Source organism: Melanotaenia boesemani, chromosome 6 (assembly GCF_017639745.1).
Source record: "Melanotaenia boesemani isolate fMelBoe1 chromosome 6, fMelBoe1.pri, whole genome shotgun sequence".
NCBI lineage: Eukaryota > Metazoa > Chordata > Actinopteri > Atheriniformes > Melanotaeniidae > Melanotaenia > Melanotaenia boesemani.
In genome coordinates, this window is record NC_055687.1 from 28896066 (window position 1) to 28923632 (window position 27567).

At 44.1% G+C, this 27567-nt stretch overlaps 1 protein-coding gene and 1 long non-coding RNA gene across 2 annotated transcripts in view; one reads left to right on the forward strand and one right to left on the reverse strand.

Moving 5' to 3' along the window:
• LOC121641152 (teashirt homolog 1-like) overlaps positions 1 to 27233 on the forward strand; it is a 33898-nt gene extending 6665 nt beyond the window's left edge. The window contains exon 2 of the mRNA XM_041987120.1: positions 22337 to 27233. Within this exon, the coding sequence (XP_041843054.1) occupies positions 22337 to 25869 (3533 nt within the window). The 3' untranslated portion in view covers positions 25870 to 27233. The remainder of the gene's footprint in view (positions 1 to 22336) is intronic.
• On the reverse strand, positions 1797 to 3455 carry LOC121641154. Its single transcript, XR_006010660.1, has 3 exons — positions 3290 to 3455; positions 2146 to 2401; positions 1797 to 1995 (listed from the first exon to the last, which is right to left on the reverse strand). It is a non-coding gene; the product is annotated as an uncharacterized LOC121641154 (long non-coding RNA).
• Positions 27234 to 27567: the final 334 nt, after the last annotated feature.

Here is a 27567-nt window from a genome sequence, read left to right on the forward strand (position 1 = left end):
TGACTGAGTGGAGCTGAGAGAATGATGTTTAATGGTGGCAGTGGGTGCTGGTAGTCTAACAGCAGCATCGAGGAAGGCTGGTGTTTCCGGGTTTTGCTTCTTGGTGGGAGGGTGCAAAGGACAGGAGGGAGGTGGGGGTGGACTAAGCTTTTAGGATGGGCATTAAAGCTGACAGATGAACAGGACGATGGACAAATTCTCCTGCAACAGCTGTGACTGCCGCCATTATCCTGACAGGTGTCAATTAAGAATTACTGCCTGGCCGGCCGAATGCCCCTCCATCCCTACAGCAACCCCCCCGCCCCCGTCCAGCTGTCGGAGTGTGAGAGAAATAACACTGTACCCTTGTCAGTGTTGTCACAGGCCCTGCAGCCTCCGCTCTCCCTCCCACCTCTGATACAGGCGCACACTGATCAGTAAGTGGCCATATCAGCGGTCATGGTGACGGCTTGTTTGTGGATGGTGAGCATCCCCAATTCTGCCTCCGCTTTGCTGTCAGACAAGCAAATAATACCAAACATCTAAAAACATGAAAAAAAAAAAAAAAACTTGCATCAGGTCATTAGCACACTCCTTTAGATCAGGGTTAGTGAGACTTGTAACTCCAGGTTAAAGTGTCCTCATGTTTTCCTTGATGAGTGTGTTTGGGTGTGATTTGCACAAACTGTGTGTTGCATTCATTTCTTTTACAAGGTAACAGCTGCAGATGAACTCTCATAGGTGGTTGTACTCTGTTACTCACCCTGTACACATTTATTCTCTTATTTATTAAACTTTCTAAGTAAGAAAATGAACAGTCGCCCATCTTAAACGCTCTTCCCTTCCAGTAAACCCTCCGACTGACATATTTTGGGGTTAATAGAGTCCCGGCTTTAAAAAAAAAGAAAGAAAAAAAAAGAAAAAAACAAAACAACTAATTAAAATAACGTGTGTTCTCCCTCTGCAGTGTTTTCTCAATTTTTGAGGGTTTAAGTCAGTGTGGCAGCATGGAGCTCAATTTCCCTTTTCCTGTTTAACTGCAACAGTATGAGACTTAAGATTCAAAGCAGCCAAGTGGTGGCAGTTTGCATGTGAGGAATGACGAGTATTATTTGTAATTACACATGATAGAATTTACCATCACTTCAACGTACACTCTATGAATTGTATCATTATATGGGTCTGTGTCATGCCGTAGACACAGTCTGGTTATTACTTGCTTCTGTAATAAATGCAGTTTTTCAGTGTTGGTGCAGAATAAACATGAGAAGCTTCAATCGGTCGAAGGAGGAAGCAAAAACAGCAATGCGAAAAAGCAACATGAGAGCGAGCGCAGAAAGCTCCCCAGGAACAAACAGACGGATTTGCATGTTCACTTGGGAGTTACACTTTTGGATTTTTTTTCTCCCTAGAAATCATTTGCCACAGAAAATAACTGGGGAAGATAATATCAGTGTTATTTCGCTACCCCTGCTTTATTTGCATATCTCTTGTTTTAAATAAGGCACCCCCCCCTTGGAGTGAAAGTTGGTTTGTTTTCCTGAGCTTCAGTCCGCGTCATCTCTCCTTTTTTCTCTCTCTCATCATCATCACAAACCCAACATCTCTCCCTTTCCTCTCTTATTTTATTTCATTCTTTCCCCGCGCCTCTTTCCTGTCTAACCCTGGCATTAGAACGCTCTGAGCGATTATCAGACCTGAGAATATTTTCCATCCCCATGCAAATCACCCCAACGTGCTCTCTTATCATTCCTGCTTCACCCACCCCCCACCCTCCGCACCCCAGCCACCCCAAACGGTTGTGTGTAATCAAAGTAAACGGCAGCTAAAGGTAAAAGAGAAACACTCTTTGTGGAGATGGATAGAGGGATTAAATATTAACCGGATGCGGCTGACTTAAGGCAAGTGTTTTACATAGCTGCTCCCGCCTTGGATGCCGCACATTGGTCCCCTTCGCCCTGGCTCCTTCACTGGTTTGGTTGCCTGACGTAAATTTTTTACCATCACCTCACTGGCCTGTAGAATGAAAGAGGAGAGGGAGGCCGATGAATGGTTCATCCACCCCCCCGCCCACCCTCCTGCTTTTTACAGGGGCAGGTGAGATGGATGATAGCAATTTGAAATTTTGTTTGTGCGTGTGATCATGGAGATTGTTTTTGGTATTACCACGGTGTAACAATTCCGGTGATTAATTGAGGCGAATGCTCGGCTCCGACTGAAAGAAGCGGGAACTGGGTGTTGCGGGATCTCCACCTTCCTCTGCTCTCCACTTGTGAATGTGGTGTTTATCAGCTGACCTTGGAGTCCAGAATTGCTGCCTACAAAACAGTGACACACTCCCCGAGATCCTGCCTCCACACACTGCCTCTCTTGTCACATCATTTCCTTCATTTCCTCATGCCGCTTTCTTCCTCTCCTCCAGCTGTGATTAAAAGAGAAAAATCAAAACCGCTCAAACCAAACTTTGCGCAAAGAAGAAGACTAAACAAAAACAAAATGGCCACAGTGGCTTTACTATTCATGCTGAAGGACATCAGTGGTAGGAATGTTCCTCCAGTGGCAGCGGCGCTGTGTGTTTTCTGTGTGTTTGTTGTTTACATGTATAGCAATATCCTGCGGGTTACAGAGGCAGCTTGTTAACGAGGGGGGCTATTACCAGGGGTGGTTCATCCACCCCCACCTTCCACCCCTTACCCCACCCTTCCCCGACACACTCATATACAAAGTTGTAACACTGGTGCCGTTGACAGCATTGTGAAGGCCCTGTGGCATTTATAAATGTGTCGGCCCTGTAGCAGCAATGCACTCCCCCTCTTGCTCCGCTCCTCCTGCACACCCCTCCATCCCCTACCCTCCAGCTAGAGCTCTCATCTGACGGGGTCGACGCCAGGTCGTGACCCCCATGTGGCCACAGTCTGGACTGTGCAGGCTCTTGTTTGCTCCCTTTTTCTCCTCAGTTCCTCTCCTCTGTAAGCTCTTTTTTTCTATTTAGGTTCAAACAGATATCAGCTTTTTTAAAGCAAATATCAACATTTTGCCGCTGGAAGGTGTAGATAGCTGATATTTATAATGCCGCGTGGTACAAATTTGATGATTTTCATGCTTCGGAAAATTCCAAATATTCTGTGTTTCACCCAGAATGACATGATATTAAAACGCTCTAAGCCAATAAGCCAATAATAATAGCAACGATAATAATAATAACACTAAAAATATTGTTGCCTGGTTGTGTAATCCAATCAGAACGCTGCATTAAAATTAAATGTGGCTAAACCCTTTCACAACAGCGCAGTGTTTAATTTCACAATACCCGTTTGACTTCACTCCTGCAGTTTGGGTCATCCTTTCATGTTTGTTGGGAGATGTTTTAATATGTCTGACCCTACGTTCTCTTTTCCTCCTTTGTTGGATCCCCCACCAACTTCTCCTGCCTTTTCCTGCTGTTTTCCTCCTCGTTCTCTCCTCCTTGTCTAGTTTCTGCGTCTCCAGCTCTTTTGCTACTCCTTCAGTAAAAGTAGCCCTGGTCCCCATAGCAACACATAGTGAACTCTTACTCATTAGTGTGTATGCAGCCTGCTGAATGGACCTGAATCCTGCTCCTCGTGCCTGTGATTTCACAGCAGTGTAACCATTGCCTCATCAGGGTTTTTGTTAATTTTTTTCACCTGACCAAACTGAGAGAACGCCAGTGAAGAGATTTGGAAATTCACTCTTGAAGTGGTGGGTAAATCGTGTGTATGTAAGCACGTAAGCACACGCTGGGAAACGTCCCTCCGTCATGCCTGACTCAACACTCGGCTGTGTTTTTTCTTTTTTTTGGGGGGGGCGTTAAATCTCCTGTGCGCTGATAACAGGTCAGCCGTTGAGAGCGAAACAAGAGGGAGGAGGGGTGTAAAAGGGATAGACAGAGCAGAGGGAGGGAATAGAGTGAGGAAGAGGAAGAATCAGGGTGTGATTATGAAGAGGAAGAAAATATGTAACCAAGAGGGAAAATAAAGGGAAAGATTGGTCTTCTTTATGCTGGTTCACCCATTGCGTGGGCGGCGCATGGAGTGGAGAGGTCAATAGAATGCCGTGATAGGCTAATCTGCCAGGAAGGGAGGGCTAGGGCAAGCCTCACGGGAGCAGCTCATTGGCTAGATTCATTTGCCCTGTGAAATAAAATCTCATTGTGTTTTTTTTTTTTTTTTTCCATAGTTTGAAGATTGATAGTGTGGGCATTTGCTCTGAAATGTCCTTTTGGAGTGTGTGAATATTTATCTGCTTAAATATATTCTGTATCCATGGTGTGTATAACTGTGTGTGTGGCATACTTTTCTCGGTTCATCCCAGTTCCTTAGGGAGTGTGCATGTGTGTATATGTGCAACATTTCCAGAGCTGTGTGTGCTCCTACTCCAGTCAGACACATGGATGACAGATGACCCAGTGGGAGACACCAGCCATCCTGCCCAACCGGAATCTTGTGCCCCCCTTCACTACACACGCACACACACACTCCATCTACCCCTTTGCCTATTAAAAGTGCACACTTTGTTTACTTCCTCGGCTTTTTGCCATAAATCCTGGATCCACCTCCGTTGTGGCATTGCCCTCTTTTCCTCGGGTTACGGCTTTGAATGCGATCGTGATAGCTGCGTTGCTGCGAGTGTGTGTGAGAAAACAAGCCATCCGCAACCTGGCTGCATGCATGCCTGTCTGTCGCTCTGTGTGTACGTGTGTGTTTGGGAGGTGAGGCGGCTCATTGGACCAGAGGAAACCTAAATCCTTGTATAAAAAGGCCGTGCACTCAGTCTGGGTCGAGGGAAGGAGGGAGGGAGAACGAGGGAAAGAAAGAGGAGGACAGAAACATAGAGGGAGAGAGAAGGGGAAAAAAGTTGATTTCCTTTTTCAGCAGAGCCATATATCACTGGGCCTCCCAGCTGCAGTGTCACAAGCTGACAGAATGACATGTGTCATTTATCAAAGGGGCCAGGCGGGGGCCTTGGGAAACGTGCACCACAAAGCCTGAGAGAGTTCATTCCAACACTCAACCCTCCCTCCTTCCCCTCCCTCCCTTCCTCCCTCATCTCTACTCCTTCAGCCCGCCCCCACTGTTCACTCCCCTCCTCGTTTTCTCTCCCCTCCACCCCGCTCACTCACTTTGCCTGGTCCCGAAAAAGGGCCCTGTAATGTTTGCTGTCTTCACAGCAGCTGTGTGTACAATTGCATGTTTATGTATGCAGGCTTACCCCACAGAGTTCAGGCACCGGCTGCATCATGAAGCCAAAGTCAGGCCAACTTTGAAGAAGATTTAAAAGAGAAAAATCAGTTCTTCAGTCGTTTTGTAGAGTATTGTAAGCATCTTCAAACATGGTGTTGTCTTCAGAATTATTTGGCTATCACAGAAGTGATTAAAGACATTATTAACATCCTCAGAGAGAAGTTGTTTGCATGCACCAAAGATCAGTCTTTACATATCTATTTTCTCCTTTTGTAGTCTGGAAATTCTTGTACACACACACACACATTCTCACACATTATCACTATACCTGCTGTTGAAGAGTTGTTTAACAGGGAGCTTACAGCTTTTCTAGTTGGTCAGGCCTCACTCGGAGGTCTGCTGGGTTCTCGGTGCCTGTTTAGGAACCCTTCATGCCACAGAACGGTGAATATGTAGAAAAGCCCGTTGTTACCGATGTACCACCTATAGTAAGCAGCGTCAGTCCAGTCGTGGCATGTCTATCTGCCACTTTTTTGTGTGTTTGTGTCTTACCTCACCACGTGGACTCCATTCCTAGCTTCCTCTCATCCATCATCGGCTCACCTTTCATCTCAACCCTTCATCCACCCCCATCATCAGCCTCAGCTCGGGTTGACTCCATTCTGGCCACTTCCAGAATCAATAAACTATCTCACCTGGATGCCCTTCCTTTCTGCGTGGTGGTTGAATCAGGCCTTTAAAGGGAATTGAACACTGTAACCTTCCTCTTTACCTGAGTGAAGCCAAGGTAGATGCTGTCAAACAGTTACTGAGAAGAAAGTAAATTTATCCATGAACACTTATTAAAGAAAGGGAGTCATGACTAAAAAAAACAGCTTTTAGCATTTGTTATGTATTTAAAGAAGGACAATTTATAAAATGTTAGCAGAGACAGAAATCAAATTATAGAAAATGCTGAGGTGTTTAAATATAGTTTTCATTCATCTAAAAAGAATGCATCTTTTATTTTCAGCCTGCCTGCTATCACGGTAATAGACACACATTTTCTCTTTTAAGTGTAGACAGAGCAGAAAACAGCCAAGTCCTGGCAAACCAGACTGCTTCAATAAAAGCGGAAGATCTCTGGGAGGAATTCTCCTTTTAATTATTCAAAATCTAACGTTGGGCTGATAGAGGTGGTGAGCTGAGACAGAGAGTGGACGAGGGGTGGGATAGGAGAAGAAGAAAAGAAAAGGAGCCCTCCTGACAGTATAATGTTGCCTTGCTTTGTCTGCGGGGGTTTAAAGACGTGGTTGATCATTAAGAAGAATATTCAGCAGCAGTGTCACCGAGGGGTGACCCTTCACACAGGTCACGGATAGTTCACTCTACCGCACACACACACACACACACACACACACACACACACACACACACACACACACACACACACACATACCTCCCCTATACACACCATCATAGGTGTGAGTCCAAGTCTGAGAGCTTTCACTCATACAGTGGCCACCTCCGTGTCTTTGCTTTGCAGTTTTCTTTTGGAGTGAAAGAGTACTCAGTGATAGTTTAAACCAACGGCAACATGCGGCTGAGTTTAGCTGTATCACAGTAAAACAGACTAAATCCACCAACTCTGCCATAGTTTTAAAGACTGTGTAGAGGAGGCCAACTAATATGGGTTCTTCAACGACTGGAGCCGCTTTTAAGAAATCAGGACAGACAATAATAGGCTAATTTATGTCTTCTTTTTATTTTATTTCTTTATATTTATATTGAACAACACTTAAGGCTTTTTAGAAAAATAGAAATTATATACTGTATACAAGTGCATTTTCACTTATATTAATTGAATAATAATAATAAAAAAAACAAAAGTGCTTCACTTCCTTGTAGAAGTTCCATTTGCAGCATTTCCTCATGTTAGGTCTGTACAAAACATTAAACAATAGAACTTACGCACTTCTGTGCTTCAGAATTGTGTGTGTGTGTGAGAGAGAGAGCCACTCTAAGTCACGCATGGCCTTCAAGGGAGTCAAAGTTTCCAATACCCAAAACAGATTTCATAACCTCTAAGTTTATCAATACTAAAGCCTTTTAATTATTTAGCCCTGTGGCCCAAGACAGGTTTCAGGATCCATTTCTATCAAAGATCCAACTGATTGAAGGTTTACTATCAATTCACTTCCAAACCAGTCCAATGTTAGTCAAAATTTCCTTTAAAAAGTAACATGTCAGCATTTTAAAGAATAAAAGCCTTATCATTCTCACAGATAATTACATACATGTTTTAAAAGTTTAAGTTTTATTACAGAAGCGTCCTCTGAAGCCTGCTGGTAACATGGCAGTTTGATTGACACAAGCTGTCGTGTTATGTATCTTGCACTTCTTTTACTGTCCATGTCTCCACAGCAACAACTCTGTGCTACTGTCAGGTGCGCCTGCCTGTTAGTCAGCTCAGTGCGTTCACGCCAGCTGATGGCAATTATTAAAAAAAATACATGAGTAAAAATTGGCCTGATTAATCAGTCACCCTCTTGTTTTTTGCTTTGAACCGATGAGTCAGTCCATATGGACTTAGCCCACGTATGTATCCAACAATGCTGGTGTTTGCAGAATGAGACGCCTCTGAGATCCTAAAAAATCTCAGCACTGTCCTTGAAGCACAATCACATCAATGAAAGCCCACCTCTCCTATTCATCTTCCCCTCTCCTCTTTGTCTTTTCACCTCCATTCTCTACTGTCTCTGTGCATTTTTGTGTGTACACGTTTGTGTCATGGTGGTAGGGGACTTGGAAGACAACCCTCTTCTCATTTGTCTCCATAAGTCTCATTTATTTTTGCAGCCAGATGTGACAGACATCACTCAGTGCCCCCACTACCACCACCAATGTACCCCGCCTTACCTCCATCAGCACCTACAAGCCTTCCTCTTGCCCCACCTTCCACTTCCCGTAGGAGGTCAGGCAGGCACCCCTACACCACCACCAATCCCTACTCCCCCCCACCACCACCACCACCACCACACAATTCAGCATTACAGAAGATGGATGTGTCTTTAAAGCTGAGATTGATTGTGGATATCAGAGTTATGGTGCCATTCATCACAGCAGATATTATTCAGATGAGCAGGGTTGAGCAAGGAGGTGGGACTCTCAGCCCTTCGGCGAGGCGAGCTCTTTTAGGGGGGGGGGGGGCAGGTTAATAGATTTTAGATGAGTATGAGTGTGTGTGCAGCTTTTATGTGTTTGCAAATGAGTGGTTGTACTCATGCACATGTGCTTGCTTCTACCTTCATAAGTTTGCCGGGCTTGGGAACGCTGGCATCTGCCTGTTTCTCATCTGTACTCTCATCAGTACGTGTGTGTGTGTGTGTGTGTAGCTGTCTGCATTGATCTCCACTGATGTGATCCTCCTTCAGAGTCTGTTCTCATCGGACTCTGATTTACGGCTTCATTAGGATCCATTTGTTACCTCCCCTTCTTTTTTTGTCTCCCACCTCTGGACAGGTCACTTTTGGAGACACACACTCAGACACACACACGCTCTTTTAAAGGAGAGCTGCCACTAAAGGACTTTTCATCCCATCCCAACACTTTATACAGTTTGTTTCTGTTCTGTTTGTCATCTTTCTGTATAATCTGTCATTATTCATCAGGGCTCAGCACCTCATTGTGCCTTGAGAGTTGAAGTGCTGTGGCGGTTTTTTGGAGGTGCTTCCCTGCCCCCAGGCAGCCCCACTCGGCTGAAAAGAACCCTCATTGTGTGTGTCATCTTTTATGGTGCTGTCTGAAAGAGAGGGATGCACTCCAGTCGGCATTCAAATGCACGTGGTAAAGCAGCCAGCAGAGCAGGACAAACACCACGGCTTGTAAACGCTTTGAAAAGGAGTGTGTGTGTGTGAGGAAGGGGTAATGTGAATGCGAGTGTGTGAGGGTCTGTGCAGCCTCTTGACTGAAAGGATTTCACTCTCTTTACCTCTACTTTTTACTCTCCTGATAGAGTTCGTCCCTAACTTTTTTTTTCTGTCCACCTGTCTCCTGCCGTTGCCTGAAATGACTTTCTTCTCACTGTACTAAGAAAAGAAACTCGGAAGTTTTTGCTTCTAGCGTTAAAATCCCCACCGCCATTATCAGGAGTCAAGTCATGCAGAAATGTAAAAAATAAGAAGGTAATCACACTTTGTGCTGGTGCTTTTGTCGTCAGTCCGTGATGGAAATGGGTCTAAATATGAGATTAGAACCTGCCGGTGACTGATGCTATTAGGCAGATATGCCATAGACTTCACTATCTCCCATGAAGGATTAGCGCAAATTATACTGGGAGACAGGCTTGATTTCTCCTCTGCCTGGCTGGATGTGGGCATTTGAGGCACTCTAAGTTGACAGCGTCTGTCTCTGCTTAGTTCTCCGAGACAGGTTGTGTGACAGCTGATGCCAGGCGAGGGCTTAAAAAGTGTGTAAGTGTGGGTGTATATTTGCGTGTTGGACGATGTTTGGTCTATGTGTGCGCACGAGCAGGAGAGTTATAAACTGACAGGCGAGTGTGTTTGAATGTGATTGCACGTCAATGACTTTTTTTTTTTTTTTTTTTTTTTATGAAAACAGGTTCTCTTTGAGTTGGGTGACAATTGGGAAAGGCTAATTTTAAGCTTGGTGGCTTCCTCCTTAATTCTGCATTTTCTTATCTAGTTTTATGTTAAATAATTAAACTGTCTGTAAGATTGTCCGTATGAAGCTGTTTTGGGGGCTTTAAAGCTCCTAGTCAGATGTCTGACCAGGATCTGAATTTTAATGTTTAAATCAGGTTGTAGGAATGGGGATGAAAACAAAGCATGTTTCTTTACATTTTCCAACCTTCTTCTCATTCATTATAACAGCGAGCGAGTGGTGTCCATCGTGCAGTGCGTAATCGCAAACAGTTTGAACTGTGATGTTGATATAACTGGGGGAAGGTGGTCGAGCAGTTTGTTCACTTCTCAGGAATGTTTGAGGGAACATGCAAATGCTCCCTGTTTTAGCCCTGCTGTCTCCTCGAGGTGCACTGATTTAGGAGGGTGACATGTCCTTTAATGCTTGGTAGTAAACTGGAAGGGTGGATTTATAGTCTGAAGCCTGGTTTTTCCCCCCCACCGGCTGTGTTCGCTGGATCCTCTGACGATAGAACAGGCTCCACCCTTGCTGCATTTAAGGTGTTTTTTAAAGATAGAGCAGTTAGTATCTTCTTTAGACCCCGTATGGCTGTATGTCACACAGAGAGCAGACAAAGCACAAGCTTTTGCTACAGCTGGCATGGCTTCAGGTTAAAAGAAAATCACATGATCCAGCCCAGCAAAGGAAAATTAGGTCATCCTGAGTTAAACCTGCCATGAATTAGAAACGTTTCCTGTTGGCTTTGATAATATTTAACTTAAAAAATTCAGGAGTAGCACCTGAATTGAAGGAAAACAAGTATTTGATTGTTTATTTTTGCTTAAATCGAAATATTTATTGTAGCCCCAAGTCCTAAGATCTTCTTCTTCTCTTCTTTAGCATCACAGTCCTCTCTTGTCTTTCTTTCTTCCTTAGTTGGCAATATTTCTTTCCTGTGCCACTAAGTGTGCACAGGTAAGAGCTCCTAAATCTACAGTAAAACTGCAGGTTTTGCTTTGAAGTCAGTTTTGAATAATTTGATGCATGAAATGTAGATTTGAAGTTTTTTTTTAACCTAATACAAAACTGTAACATACATATTCAAACATTATAAAAGTGATACCATCGCAGGTATCACTATGTTAAAAGCCTGTATCAGTCCTCTCTACGCAGGTTGCTCCAAATCAGTCTCATCCTCTCCTCGACACAGTTTGACTGATCAGTCCGAGGCCCAGTTTGCTGCTGCCAGCGTGAGGCTTGATGTTTCTCTATTTATTTCCATGGCCCATGCGCTTTCCCCATATAAAGACAGTCTATGTCCGACCGTGTCACCGCGTGATGGATTGCATCGTCCTCTTAGGAAGAGAAAGGGGGGGAGAAAGACTGAAAGGAAGAAGAAGAAGGGAAAGAATGAGTAAGAGAGGGAGGAAGTGGAGTGGTGCGGTACAGCAGTGAAGGACATGGCAGCTTAGCGCTGGCCAAAAAGACTGTGCTGAACACCTGCTCCTGTCTCCAACGCCCCTTCAACCTCCTCATTACCTGTCAATCTATCACAAGGCAGCCAGATCAAATGTCTGCAGCAGCCAGGACTCGCACAGGGGAGGGAGAGAGGATGGGGTGGGGGGAGCGAGGAAAGAAAGAAGGAAAAGAGAGGGACAGATTGCATGTCTGAGAGAGAAGGAGGTGAAAATGAAGGGGAAGGAAATGGAGAAGCTGCATGTGCACATAGAAGATTTGTTGATAACTTGGAGTAAACTTTGCTCAGGGTGTGATTATTTCACATGTCTGGAGGTAGTTTGACATGTTGATGCACTGAAAATTTATAAAACACAGACTGCATGCCAGCTGGGTAAGACCGGATGTAAATGGCTTTTGTACACCTAAGAGTGTCATTTAACAATTATTTAAAAACACAGCAACCCAAGATGTGGTCTTTCAGGTTAATTTCTTAAATAAAAGATTGAACTAAATACTCACGTTAAAAGACAGTAGCTTTTTTTTTTTTTAGATCAATGTGTCCCAACATTCCTATCACAGACTATAAAACTCGGACAAAGGCAAAGCAAAAACAATAGCACAGATTTCTACAGCAGACACCCCGTCCAGAATGTATAACTTCTCTCATCAAATAAGAAGTCAGCAGATTCTATCCACAAAATGTTACGATGCCATTTTTTAAAATCACTCCTTCAGATCAGTTTACTTGTAGTTCTTCCCCAAAGATAAATCTGTTCTCTGCTAAATCTTACACATCAAGGGAGGTACTTTTGCCCAAATGGTATCAGGTGTCTGTCGTGTTCAGAAATGGCTACTTACAATTCCACAAATCAAAGGTGGCACAGCCAAATGCATAACATCACAAAAGCAACATTCATTTATTATACAGTGAATATGATTCTTCACAGTTGTTTCTTTTAAACTTTGACTGGTGCATGGCCTACAGATGTGCACTTATTCATGCACTATGTTAGCGAGTATGAAATGTGTATATATAAGTATGTGTGTTAGCACATGAACTCTGCATTTGTTCAGTCATCACTAAGTAGGCATGCGCTTTAAAAGACAGATGAATTTGAGCTCATCAAGGTGCATTAGTGCACACATGACCAGCCTCAGCCCTTTACTTCTAATCCCCTTCAGTCCCCACTCTCTACCTCTCACTCTTTCTTTTCAAGTCTTTCTCTTACTCTCTCGCCCCTCTCTCGCCTCTTGTGTGTGAGCTGTGCTGATTTACGGTAATTATCCATCGTTGGGTCATCTATCAGGCTTGCTGTTGCTAGGAGATGGAAGCAGCTGCTGCTGGCTGTTGTCTCGTCAGGGACAGCTCATGTGTATGTGTTTGTACATACCTATGTTTGTGTGCGTGTTTCCTGGAATCTGGGCAAGGAGAGCATTAATACGTGGATGTACTCCTGTGTGTATTCATTGGCAGAGTGTGTTCAGGTAAAATGGTCCATCTTGATGTAGGGATTTAAAAGCGCAGGTGGTAGAAGCAAAGAAAGAAGAAGTGGAGTCAATGGATGGATGAAGGGATTATTGGAAAGAGGTAGACTTTGTTGAGGGTGGGTTCAGAGGTTGAAAGAGGCCAGGTGGAGTGTGAGTGTGTGTGTTTTTTAGGGAGGGTGGGCGGCTTAAAAGGCACAGGTGTGTGGTGATAGACAGGGGAGCTGTATGATAAATTTATCCAGGCAGATGGAAGTTGGAAGAAGTCAGACCTTGAGGGAGTAGTTTTCATGGCTGTGAAAATTGCAAGATTCAGTGTGTGTGTTTGAATGGGGTGAAGCAAGGAGTACTCTCTCCTGGCAGCTGAGCCACAGATGGGTGCTGGTTCAGATCCCAGCTGAAGGGCCTATTTCTCTTCATTTTGCCATTGTAATCCACCACAACCCATTGTGTTGACATCATTTCAGGTTTCATGTTCTACACACACTATTCATGCTAGAGAAGAAATGAATACAGCCACACACTCACATACACTCACAAAAAGGTCAACTGCAAACAATACAGTTGAACCAGAAGCTGGTTTCAGGTCTGAAAGGGTGCTGGTAATGCTCGAAAACCTTACAACAGAACAAATGTTAAGCAGTTTCTAAAAAAAATAAATAAAAAATAAATAACTGCAGCCCCATTTCTAAATTAGTTGGAAAGCAAACGGGCTGCAATGATTTACACATTTTCTAATACAATATTTTATTTGCAGCAGAATATATAAAACATATCGAAGGTGAAAAAGGAGATATTTTACCATTTCATGAAAAATATAGTTTCATCTTAACCCATAAGAACCCGACGTGACATATTTGTCACATACAGTTTCTGAGACATTTTGCTTCAATTTATGGTATAAACTTTGCTCAAAATCCTGTTGAACACAATCTGGTACTTGTCTTCTGTCCCCTAATATATACCCAGAAGCAGAAAACCATATTATAATATTTTTAATACATCACATGGTAATTAATAGTAGATACCCCCCCCCCCCCCCCCTCCCCCTTAAAAAAAAAGTAAAATTTCTTTGTTAAATTTTGTTAAAGTGCCAAATAAAGATCTCATATTTAAAAATTGGACTTTTCTTGCCATTTTTTCATGGGTCGGGCCTTAAAGTGTTAATTTCGTGAAGCAACATACCTCAAAGAAGTTGGTACCAGGTTAACAAGAAGGTGCAAAAGTAAGTGGCACTAAAAGGAAACTGGAGGAGCACGCTGCTGCTAATTGGGCTAATTAGCAGCAGATCAATAACATGATTTGGTGTAAAATGAGCACCTTAGAAAGGCAGAGCCTCCCAGAGGCCACATCTTTCAGCAATCTGCAAAAAAAAAACATCTGCAAATTGTGGAACAATTTCAGAAATATGTTTCTCAATGCAAACTTGTGAGGACCGATATGTCTGCAGTCCAGACTTTTTATCAGCTGCAAACATTTGATGCACATTTGAAGCAGCTAGACTCTTAGACAAAAATGGGACATTTCTCCAGCAGCTGGTCTCTTCAGTTCTTTAGTGGCTGGGATAGTTTTTTTTTTTTTTGTTTGTTTTTTGTTTTGGCAGCAACTTTTTAGGAACTTGGGTTTTACTAACTTTAATAAGAATAGCAATAATAAAAAATCCATTAAAACAATAATTCCGGTGGAAGGAAACGAGAACCATTGTCCTGTAAATATTGGGGCATACCGTCATTTCAATTAAAAAAAGCTGCTATGTTTTAGCTTCTCAGTAGTTCTGCTGAAGTTTCATTTGCTGAACCTGTTGGCAGATCTGAAAAGGGGGAGCTCATTGCAAGTCACACATCCCTGCAAGCTATGCTAACTGTAAATACAACCTCCACTCTCTCAGCTCTCCATACCAGCCTAATTAGCGCCAGTTAGCATTTGTCATTGCATTTAGGGGTGAAGATTAAGAACACCTCTCAATTAATCTGCAATCAGCCTGTTTGTTAATTAACTAACCTGTTCTAAGTGGCCTTCAGGGCTCTTGTGTAATTAGCTGAGCTGCTGAGAAGCAGGCCTGTGTGTTGACACTGACCTAAAATGTACATGTGTGCAAACAATGCACACACACACACACACACACACACACACACACACACACACACACACACACACACACACACACACACACACACACACACTAGCTAACGTTTATTGTATAAGACTAACAGTTCAATAGTTGTCTCTAGTGGTGGTCAAGAGGGACAAGAGCCATTGTAAATGACATACAAACACAAACACACCGTCTATGTATTCAGGGAAAAAAGTGCAAACACACATGCATATATATTTGCACATTGTGATGCTTGCAGTCATACACTGAATCTTTCTTCTTTCACTCCACAGAAAAACTGCATCCCTCAAAAGCATTCTTCGATAAAGAAGAAGAAAAAAAACATACTGTACTCCCTGTGCACGTACACCCTTTTGAACATTTCATCCTTTTCAAGTGCAACAACATCCCCACCAAAACGAACAGCTTCTCCATCGCTGTGTCGAAACATTTTTTTTCCTTGCTCACTTCAAAGCCATTTGTTTACTCTGCTGCCTCCTGACATTGTCTGTGGTAATTAAAGGAGCGCACTGAAATTTATGGTTTAATTATACAGGCCTTGTTATGCAGAGAGGACCAGGATGAGGTGATATGCTCAATAAAAATAAATAAATTCCATACGGGTTTATTGAACCCGCTTTTGTGTGGAGGGCGGAATTCTTCCAGCCGCTCAGGTGTGTGTGCACGTACGTGTTATCATGTTTATGTGCTCTTGTGTATGCTAATGTGTGTGTGTTTATTTATGTATTGCCTCGCGGGACAGCTGCAACTCAGTGTGCAGTGTGAGTGGGTGAGGATGAAATAAAAAAAAAAAGCCAGATGAATTGCAATCGATTGGTGCTGGTTCACTGTATTGATCCCCAAGCATGTTAAAGCCTGCTGTACTCCATGAAGAACACTCAGTCAGTGTGGGTTCAACCCCCCCAATCCACTGCAAGCTCCTCCAATCCCTCATCCACCCTTCCACCAACTAACACGTACTTATACTGTATAATTCTCCCTGAGTTGTCACTGTATGCATGTGTTAAAAGCAGAAAGCATTGTGACTGCAGCTCCAGCTTGTATAAAAGCTGAAGTGTGTGTGTGTGTGTTGGGGTGTGTGTGCATTGTTGATGTTGTGCATGCACTGTAATGGAGAGTGATCTTGGCCGTGGCCCACAAGCAGCTTCTCTGAACTGATCTTTGAGTTGGGTATAAATAGCGCTTGCACTATAAATAAAACAGCAGCACCTTTCACACTCACTCTCTCCTGCTCATACACACACACACACATTCAATCACGCCCATGTGTTTGGTGGATCTCACACCTGTCTAGATCATATGCTCAAATACTCCCATACGGACTGCCCATTAATCCATACATCACTCTCTAAAGGTCATAAAGAAGAATGTCTTTGGGACATATTGATGTATTTACAGGAGAGCGTGACCTGCACTGGCTACCTGTCTTATCCTTTTAACCCTCTCTCACTTTCTGTTCTGTAAATGTAATCGCTCAAATCCAAACATCAAATCACAGTGCACAGTTAGATGATGCTTTCATTCAGATTGATATGCTGCTTGAGCAAAGTAAGTGACTGATATCTCCCATCATTATCACGCAATATACAGAAAATGTATCATTATAGTAATTTTATATTGCATTGATATTTAGACATGAAATAGATTACATAATGAGGGCTCTGTTCCCTCATTAATACACCACATTAGCACCATATATTTTAGCATTTTAATATAACACAAATTATATCTTTACCACATTATTCATTAAAGATATATATTGATTATTTTACTAATATTGTAAATCACTTATTAATGTTGAAAAGAAACATGATATCTGAGCCCCTAAAGGAACAGTCTCTCAAAAGTTTTTCTATCAACCAGCCTGCAGTTGTTGCTTTGCTGGCCAGTTGTTGTCAAAATATGGACCAAAGTTTAACAGGCCAATGGTCTAGCATTGCCATCCTTGCACTCCGCAGCTTACAGGGCAAAACACACTAACAATCTGCCGTCTAAAGCATCAGTGCTGTGACTTTATATAATGCCACCAGCCCACTGTAACTCAACATGAGTTGAAGCGTTTGCATGGATCCACTGGCGGTTTACTCACTGAGTATCTGCCAATAAAACAGTATTTCAACACTAATCCTGTTTGCACAGCACTTATTCACTTTCACACCCCTTTCTGCGTTGGTCCATTATGTATTTACGTGTCTGAAAAACATGTCCTATCCAACGCCGTCTGCTCACCTCAAGTCAGGCTAGAAGTGTTTTGAAATGGGGTGCAAAGAGGGGATGGGGGTGAAAGATAAATTGGTACAGCGAGCTGGAATGCTGCAGCAGTTATTTAAGGCCCTGTAGGTGCTGCCTAGGCCATATGCTCCCATTATTCCGCTTGGGAGGGGCCCATGTGGGCGTGTGAGCGAGGCTGGAGAAAGGAGGAAGAGGAGGGTGGAAGGAAAAAAGAGAATGAGGGTGGTAATGGAGGGGAGTGAAAGGAGAAAGGTAGCTGAGGAATTATTTTAAGGAGAGGTCTCCTATCAGGCACGGGAGGAATTTTAAAGAAAGGGATACCAGGAGAAGCCTAAGACGAGAACGAATTAGCTTCTAAGGTAAATGATCGTCTTCACCTTCAATATCCGGCTCTTTCACCGTTGTCTTTGCATAATTCATCTCGTCAGAATTTGAGGTGTGGCGTATAATTCATGAACTTGTGAACTTTTCATGTTGATAGCTTCTTTTAGGTTGGGGCCTCATCATTCTCATATCATGGAGCTGAATGTAATAAGACTCTGATGACAGCCCCTCCCCTCATGGATGTTTTTATTACTGTACTTGATTTTTCAGAAAATAAAAAGATTTCCACCGCTCAGAGCAACAATGTCTGTGAAATAGTATTAAAAAAAAGGTAAACGTTCACAATAATCGTCTGCTACCCTCAGACTAAGATGCTTCAAAACCTTTCCCTTGCAGAAAGCTCAGTATTTATGTGTTTGGAAAAACAAGGCCCACACAGCTTTTCAATTAGCTTCATATCTCTCCATCTCTTACTTCTCTCTCCTCTATTCCTTCTTCCTATCTGTTCAGTCTCTTGTCAAACTGAGGCCTGTGCTCCTGATCAGGGCATTGCTCTCATGTTAGCTGCTTCATGGGAAGCATATCCCAGCATTTCCTCTGACACGCCGGCAGCAGCATTACCATAATTGGCTTTTCTACATGACGGGACAGAGGAAATAATAATGTCATTTTATTTACAGCCCTCTTGTCCCAGTCCGAGAGCTATCACCCCCCACCCCCTCCTTCTCCCTCTTCTTCCTCTCTGCACCGTACACTGACATGCACTCCCCCTCCTCATCCTCCCCCGTCTCATCTCCCCCTTTCCCTGTGCAGGGCGTGAGTCTCGTTCTGCCACGGCGTGTAGGTCAAGCGATGGCTTTTTGATCAGCTCCTGTCCAAAGCCATCAGGGTTGAGAGGCACGTAATGGAGAGCGGGGTGACAAACAGAATCTGGGGAAGGAATAAGATTGCCAGTTTCCTATTAGGGGCCGGCCTAAACGGCCTCTGCCCCCCAACACCTCCCACACAGCCTGCACCCACCACCTACCCCGCACCATTCTCAGCTGCGAACCCACTCCTGCACTGCCTAAATCACATGAGTGAAGGGGTGCATGATTGGACATTAGTGCTGCAAATGACTGCCGTGATTGCCCCCTCTTCCCAAACTCACATCAAATAAATAAAGAAATGTGTGTAAATAAATAGAAGGAGGGGGTGTTGGAGAAATGGGGCTGGTGGTAGAGGTGGTGGTAAGGGGGGGGGGGGAACTGACTGGTTTCATCTCCGTCTTTTTCCTCTCTCTCCCGTCTCATCGCCTTTCTGCCTTTCTTATCTGGTTTGTTTGGCTTTGACAGCGGCCAAATGGTGAAGCTCCGCGGGTCTGACAGAGAGTTATATTGATTTAACAACCAGCAGACTCTCGGCAAAGAAAAGGGAGAAGGGGAAAGAAAAAAGAAGAAGAAAAGGGGAAGGGCGGGGGGATAGCAAAGTTTTGAAAAGGAGTGATATGTTTCTGCTTCGCTCCTTGCCAAAGTCCTGACGTGGCTGCTAGTAGTATTTCATTTGGTACATTTACAGAAAGTCAAGTCATACAGAAACTTGCGTATGAGGGAGAATGTTTTAGAGATGATCTGTACTTAGGTCAATCATGCTGTCCCGTTGTGAGACTCAGTGTTGAGTTAAGGCGGGATGCAGGGCGTTAGCAGCCTTCTCACCAGAAAAACATCATATCAAAACGAGTCTGCTCCCTCAGCTCTGCTGTGGCCTCTGAGTGCCTGATCACAGATTGCAAGGGCAGTATCGGTAATGACACACAGCATTTTGTAGTCTTTATATTTTAGGCACAAGTCAGAATCAAGGGTGCTTCATGGTACATTAGTTGGTTGGTCCTCCAGGAACACTCTCATTTAAATAAGAATAATAATAAATGAGACAGATGGAAACAAAACACATACTTGAGCTCTTTTAAAGCTCTTCCCTCTAATCAAATAAGGCTCTGTAGCCTGAAGTACATTTCATAGTCTGCAACACAAAAACCTTTGGTGGCACATGAACCGCAGCCTCTTTGTGCATTATGAATTTTAAAAGAGCTCTTCTTATCACATAAAGAGGCTACTCCAAATACATTCTGCTGCTTTTCATATTTCAAATTCCTTTTTATTAATACTATATTAACCTTGTGTGTAGGTATAAGGAGATGAGTGACACTGAGGTGCTGCTGCTTGCTTTCTTGGTGCGTGTTATTGGTGATCCGGCGTGGCTGGTGGCGGTCTTGATTGCTGCTGCTTCTGACAGTGAGTCTGCAGTCCTCTCCTGGCCACGCTGCCGCCTGTCTCCTTGATGGTGGCGCGTCCCCGAGCAAAAGTGACAGGCGCTTTGGCGCCCGTGCAGATGGCCCTGCTCACAGCCATCACCCGCTCTGCAACCCAAACCGCCAGGGACGGCACGCCAGCCCTACCCCTTCCCGAGCCCGCCCCCTATGCTGCCGGTGTTGCTCCGCATATGTGCATCCAGGATGAGAGAAGGAGCTTAATCTGCTCGCCAGTCAGAAACACACATCTTCAACTTGAACTGATTGAGCTGATGCGTAGCTCTTAATATGTTTCCTTCCTCGCGCCTCAGATTTTAAGCATCCTGTCCGAATAGATGCAGCATCTCAAAACAGATGAAGAGATCAGACTCATGCTAGCCATATTTCATCTCTAATATTGCACATTTATGGTTTGCAAAACCATCTACTTGCTGCCTGTGATTTTTACAGATGTCTGTCTCTGCCAGTCCTTTGTCTGTGTGCTTTTGATATCTCCCACTTTGTTGTTTCCATGACAACATGGCAGGACAGGAATTGATTGACAGGGATCGTCAAAGGGTTCCCTGGCGACCTGCTCATCGTTCGAAGCCCCTCCCTGCTGCAGTCTGTGTTTTGTCACTCACCCAGGGATATTTCTGATCTGCTGCTTCTCACTCCTGTTCTCTGCGTATGTGTGAGCATGTGTGTGTGTGTTCAACACTGCCAGCTATGGGGGTTTAGCCTTTTTTTTTTTTTTTTTTGGGCTGCAGCTGACACAGGTGACTCGCATAGGTAATTCCTACTGTATGTTTGTGCTGCTCTTCTGGGCTGGTGAAGAATGGATTGTGGTTTTGTAGGATGCTTTGTAAATTAAATAGCTGATATGTATTGATAGCCTCCTCTTCTGGAAGTGTGTTAGTGAGAGGGAAGGTACTGTAACAGAGAACGCTCTGCAGATGTGTTGTAGAGAGTACAGCACATAATGCTAATCTGCTGTGTTAGGGATTTTCAGGAGTTTTAGAAACTGTCTCGGTCTCAGTCTGTCAGGATTGAAGCGCAGCCAGGTTCTCCTGTAGTGCTCTCATTTCACTGAAATCCTGTCAGGCGTTAGGCGAGTATGTTGCTCATTTGGGGAGGGGTGTATCAGTAGTACACAGCGAACTCAGACTTATTGGCAATATTATGGTTGGTGGGTTTAGGTTTGCACTGCAAAAGCAAATGTGTATTAGCCGCAAAATGCATACTCAAGATAGGTATGGGAAGGTGAGCATGCGGGCATTCGAACACAGGCGCTCACACGCACACACATGCACATCATCACGCAGTCACAGTTGATGGTGCAGCTGCTCACCTCCCCCACCTCTTTCACCCATCTCCTCTCAGGCTGCAGTAAATGGTGCCAGTGTATATACATCAGGTATTATGTCCACTTAGATTATGATGTGACAGGTTAGCGTGCCGTTTGAAGTTGACAGCACATCTGTTTCATCAGGAGAGACTGATACTGGCATCTAGGACACACATCTCACTATGCAGGAAGGAGATAAAGGAAGAAGCTAGGGGGCTGTCTTTCCTGTCTCCCTGCCTCCCTCACCCTCTTTTCTCTCTCCCTTTTTCTCTTACACCCCTGCTCTCCACCACCGCCTCCAGCTCACTTTTTCTTTCTCCCCACATCTTCTTTTCATTCACTTGTTCTACCTCAAAGCACCTCCTGTCTTTCTTACTTACTGCTGCTTGCAGTGTCTTCCATAGCATGCACATGCATATGTAGATATGCGTCCTTCTATCTGATTGGACATGTTTTCCAGGTAAAACCTGTTACAGCTCTGTCTTGATTACCTTTGATTTAGACTTTGATCATATGTTTGCTTTCCATTTTTTGGGCATTGTCTACCACTGTTTTGCTCATTTTTGCTTATAAGCTTAAATAAAAAGCCTTGGCAAGGCGAGTTTATTTGTGTAGCACATTTCAGATACAAGACAACACAATCTGCTTTACATAAAACATTAAAAGCATTACAGCAAGGTGCAAAAGAAACACTGAAGGAGAATGAAAACAAAGTTAAAAAAAGAAGAAGAAAAGAGACAAAAAAGAGAAAAGGAAAATTGACCTTTAACTCTTCAGAGTGGGCAAGCAAAAGTTCCAATATCTCCAAATTAGCATTCTTGACCAGTTGCACAACCCAAAACTGTACAGAGCACAACTTTATAGACTGAATGAGTGAGATGCAGTAAAGCTTGGGGAGAGTGTGATAGAAGGAGAAATGGGGAGATGAACATGCAAGCATGCAGCTGGCTAACAAGGCCAAACAGCCAGTGATTTCCTGGGGAACATGAGGCATGTGTGGAAGCATAGATAGTTGGGAAGGAAAAGGACAACTGTCAGAAGCTCAGTGATTTATTTTTCCCTTAGAGGCTTTTTTCACCACTGGCTTTCTGAGCCACTTGTGTGTGTGAAATGCACACAAACTCATGCATGCATGCATCCAGACACATACACACTTGCATTGGATGAGAATAAAAGCCTAAATTTTCCATTGCTGAGTATTCATTCTGTTATTTAGACAGTGTTCCTGTTAGTGTGCTTTAAATCTTTAATTTCACTGAGCTGACCTGTCCCCCCCCACTCTGTCTTTTTCTGTTCTCCAGCGTACATGCCCGAGGATGAGCTTAAGGCAGCCACTCATGATGAAGAAGAGCACCTGCAGGATGACGGCCTCTCATTAGACGGTCAGGACACAGAGTTCCTGTGCAATGAGGAAGAGGAGGATGTGGATGGAGGCCAGCCACCCAGCTACAGAGACTCTCCAATCAGCAATGGCACTAACCCCGATGCTGGATATGGGTCTCCGCTCAGTGATGCTAGTGATCGACTTGCAGATTTCAAAAGCACCTCTTCCAGGGATGGTCAGGAGAGGGAAGGCACCTCTCTACCCTTTCGCCCCAATAACGGCCTGTCTTTCCAGGATAGCCTGGCACAGATGAAAGCCGTCTATGCAAACCTCATCTCAGATGCCTCTTGGTCGAGCATCACCATGGACCTCATGAAATCTAAGCCTGCTGCAGCTGGCAGTGTCAACAGTGCCCTCACCACTCCAGAGCCTGTCTCTACTGCCTCTGCTTCCACAACTACAACCATAAACAAGAGCAGTGGCCTCAACATAGCTAGCAGTCATCATAATGGCAGGAGCTCCACCACCACTGTCAACCACACAGGCAGTGTGAGTGCCAGTACCAATGGCACAGCAGCTAGCTCTGTTAGCAGCCACAGTGTAACCAGCAGCAGTGGAAGCAGCAGCGGTGGGGCTAATAATGGCAGTGGTGTGGCCTATGACTGGCACCAGGCAGCACTTGCCAAAACCCTTCAGCAGACACCCTATCACCTTTTACCCGAGCCTAGCCTGTTCAGCACAGTGCAGCTCTATCGGCAGAATAACAAGCTGTATGGCTCTGTCTTTACTGGTGCAAGCAAGTTTCGCTGCAAAGACTGCAGTGCTGCTTATGACACACTGGTTGGTCTAACAGTGCATATGAATGAGACGGGCCACTATCGAGATGACAACAAGGACAAAGAGGAGGATCAGGGTAAGCGCTGGTCCAAACCACGCAAGCGTTCCCTGATGGAGATGGAGGGGAAAGAGGACGCGCAGAAAGTCCTAAAGTGCATGTACTGTGGTCACTCATTTGAGTCTCTGCAAGATCTCAGCGTTCATATGATCAAGACCAAGCATTACCAGAAAGTGCCTCTCAAAGAACCAGTACCAGCCTTAGCTACTAAGCTGGTGCCAACTTCAGCTAAAAAACGTGCTATCCAAGATGCTATAGTCTCTCCATGTTCCCCGGACTCTGTTCATGCTGGCAGTGGTGGTGGCAGTGTCTCTCTTGGAGATATGAGCAAAGACACAAAGGCTGCAGCTAACCCCTACGTGACACCAAACAATCGCTACGGCTACCAAAATGGTGCCAGCTACACGTGGCAGTTTGAAGCTCGAAAAGCGCAGATCCTCAAATGCATGGAGTGCGGGAGCTCACACGATACATTACAACAACTGACCGCCCACATGATGGTTACAGGTCACTTTTTGAAGGTTACAAACTCTGCATCAAAGAAGGGCAAGCAGTTGGTCTTTGATCCAGTAGTGGAAGAAAAGATTCAGTCTATCCCACTACCGCCAACCACCACTAGACTCCCTGTTCCTAGTAATGTTAAATCCCAGCCGGTCTCCCCGGCCCTTTCCTCTGGCTCAGAGGAAAAGAGGGAAGGAGGGGAGGATGAAAAAGCTGAACGTTGTGAGCAGGTGGAGAAAAAAATTAAAGAGGAGAGAGATGATTCTAGTGAGAAATCCGAGACTGATACCACCTCATATAAATACCTAAGAGAAGAAGATTTGGAGGAGACACCTAAAGAGGGTTTAGACATTCTTAAATCCCTTGAAAACACAGTATCCAGTGCCATCAGCAAGGCCCAGACAGGCACACCTACATGGGGTGGCTATCCTAGCATTCATGCAGCCTACCAGCTGCAGGGTGCCATGAAAAGTTCAGCTACTGTTCTGCCCCCAACAGTCCAGAGTGTCCAGATGCAGCCAATGTTTAACAGTGGGCTGCGAGGTCTTGTGAGTGACCCCAATTCAGTCATCCACTCGCCTCGGAGCCCTTCCTCCCCCACACCCCTTAGGAGCAATGTCACTGCCATGGAGGAGCTTGTAGAGAAAGTGACAGGAAAAACTGCCACTGTGAAGAAAGAAAAGGAGGAAAAGATGGTGAGCCTGGAACGATGCAGGCCCCCATTGTTAGTTAAGTCCCCTTCTCCTGCATTGAGAGAACACAGAGAGCCGTTACCATCTCCAAATGACCTTTCTGTAGGTAAACCGTCTGGTATGAGAAGCAGTAGCCCTGGCAGTGTAGACTCAGAGCTTATCTGTAAAAAGGAGCCCAGAGAGAGCCTAGTGGATGGTCACAACAACCATTCAAAGAGTGGCTCTGAGGTGTGCCAATCCCCAGTAACCAATGGCAATAGTCTTGGCATTATCACTGATCACTCACCTGAAAGTCCTTTCATCAACCCTCTCAGCGCACTCCAATCAATCATGAACACACACCTGGGCAAGGCTTCCAAACCTGTAAGCCCAGCTGCAGATCCGCTGTCAATGCTTTATAAAATCAGCAACAGCATGATGGATAAGCCAACTTTCAACTCAGCTCCTCAGGGCAAGCCATCTGAGCCTGTCAACCACTATCAGCTGTATGAAAACAATGACCAGCCCATAGACCTGAGTAAAAATAAGTCCATGACTAACAGCAACAACAATAACAACAGTAGCAGTGTGCTTGTGACCAACAATAGTGTAAATGGCAACAAGCCCCTCATTTCCCTCCCTGAATCTGTCTCCTCTCCCCTGAGAGAGAATGCTCTAATGGACATTTCTGACATGGTAAAAAACCTAACAGGAAGACTGACCCCGAAATCCTCAACTCCCTCCTCTATCTCAGAGAAATCAGACGCCGACGGCAGTGCATTTGAGGATGCCCTGGAGGATCTTTCGCCAGTGCAGAAGAGGAAAGGGAGACAGTCTAACTGGAATCCCCAGCATCTCCTCATTCTGCAGGCACAGTTTGCCTCCAGCCTGAGGGAGACCTCAGAGGGACGCTACGCCATGACCGACCTGGGCCCTCAGGAAAGGGTCCACATCTGTAAATTCACAGGCCTCTCAATGACAACGATATCTCACTGGTTGGCTAATGTCAAGTACCAGCTGAGGCGGACTGGGGGCACCAAGTTCCTCAAGAACATGGACTCGTGCCAGCCTGTGTTCCTCTGCGGTGACTGTGCCTCTCAGTTCAGGACTCCCTCCTCCTACATCAGCCACCTGGAGTCTCACCTGGGCTTCAGCTTGAAGGACCTGTCCAAACTGTCAGCTGAGCACCTACGGGAGCAGCAGGCTGCCTCAAAGGTGATCACAGACAAAATGACATTCGGCAGCCCACTGTCAGCCTTGACCACGCCAGAGGACGACACAGGCTCAGTGTACCAGTGCAGACTCTGCAATCGGACATTCGTCAGCAAACACGCAGTCAAACTGCACCTCAGCAAGACTCATGGCAAGTCTCCAGAGGACCACCTGGTGTTTGTCACTGCTCTGGAGAAGCTCGAAAAGCTCGACAAAATGGAGAAAGTTTAATCAAGCAAGTCTGCGAGCTGCTGAGGGGAAAGACTGACAGCTGTGGAACTGACTAGAATTTCATTGCACTAAAATGACATTGTTCACAGTTACTGCACTGGGCCGAACTGAGCCGCCAGGAAAGAAAAAAACAACAAAAAGAAAAAAAAAAAAATCAGTCTTACTATTTTTAGTTGTGACAACTGCCTGACTGGACCATGTCTTTTAATGTTGTTTCTTTTGTTTTGTTTTGCCAAGCTTTTTTACACTTATTTTGTAACATATTTATATGCTATTTGTCTGACCTGTGCATGTATTTTAGTGAAACAAGGTTAAACACGAGATTTTAATCTTTTCATGGCAAAATACAACTACTGCTTCAATGGTAAAAGTGATGAATGGAAAGCATTGGTGGAAGAGAGAACTGTACCATACTTGATATGAAGAAGATGAAAATTAAATGTATACACCAAAAGAATGAACGAATACCCTGAAAGACTGAAGTAGCACCTTAGACAATTGAATTTTGAATTTGTAAAGAGATCATGTTTCCAGATATCTCGCAATAGTCAAAATCAGATCAAGGATTATCATCCCCCCCACCCCCCCATCTACCCTCCACACTTTCCTCCTCGGGTTCCTGTCACAGCAGTGTTTTTTGATGATGAATGGCCTGCTCATAAGTCTGTCATTGTATTAGAGAAAAAAACAAAAATTTGGAAAAACTGAAATGCTGCTTCTTGGTTGCGAAGCAATCGTTGAATGGCCATTGGTATGCAAGTTTGCTCATAAAAAACGAAAAAAAAAAGAAAAGATAAACTCTTTCCTTGCTGTGAAGTATCACCTTATAGCAATTTTCCAGTTGTATGGTTTGTTACAACCTTCTCTTTCTAAATTGTGTCGCTTTATTCAGCTGTAAAGAGAACAGTCCGTTACATGTAAATGACCACCAGTGAAATGTCAGTACTCCGTAAGACATATCTTACCATTTGAGACGGCTCAGCATTCTTTGTATCTTAAGGTGTGTGCATTCTCTAACTTTTATATGGTCATTTTATATAGAAAAATGCTAAAAAATAAAAACAGATGGTGTATATAGATATATGCTGTAGAGCTACAAAATGTCCTTTTTTAAAGAAAATACAAATTAAGCTTCTTTGGCTCGGTTTACAGAAATGATTTTAATTATACTTGCATCCAATTTGATGCATGAAATGGTGTGGAAAATAAATAAGCGATGCACAATGACTATACATTTCAATGTTTTATCGACAATATTGTAAAGAAAAAAAAAGGAAAAAAAAACACAACTTTTTAGCACCGATTAGTTTGTCTCATTTCTTTCTCAATTGTAAAATAAACCCCAAAGCAGTTGTTAACAGTCATATATTTTGTGGTTGTGTGTTCTTTTGTCATGGTGGTGCACCAAACTCAATCTGTATGAGTCTTAGCTCTGGGGCAAATTAAAGCATTCACACCCATATCAAATCCTAACCCTGTGTAACAGGATTTCCTTTTATGGTTATTCTTAACTCGGGCATTGCAGAGGTGTGATTGGAAACATCTCTATTAGACCACAGTTTCTTTGCTGCAACAGGCCTGTTTTTATGTTTGTCGAGGTTTAGAGAAAAAGAAGTCACTAGTGTCATACTTGTAACTGATGACTGAGCCGCATCATACCGCCAATGATTAAAATGATGAAGATGATGGGGATGATAA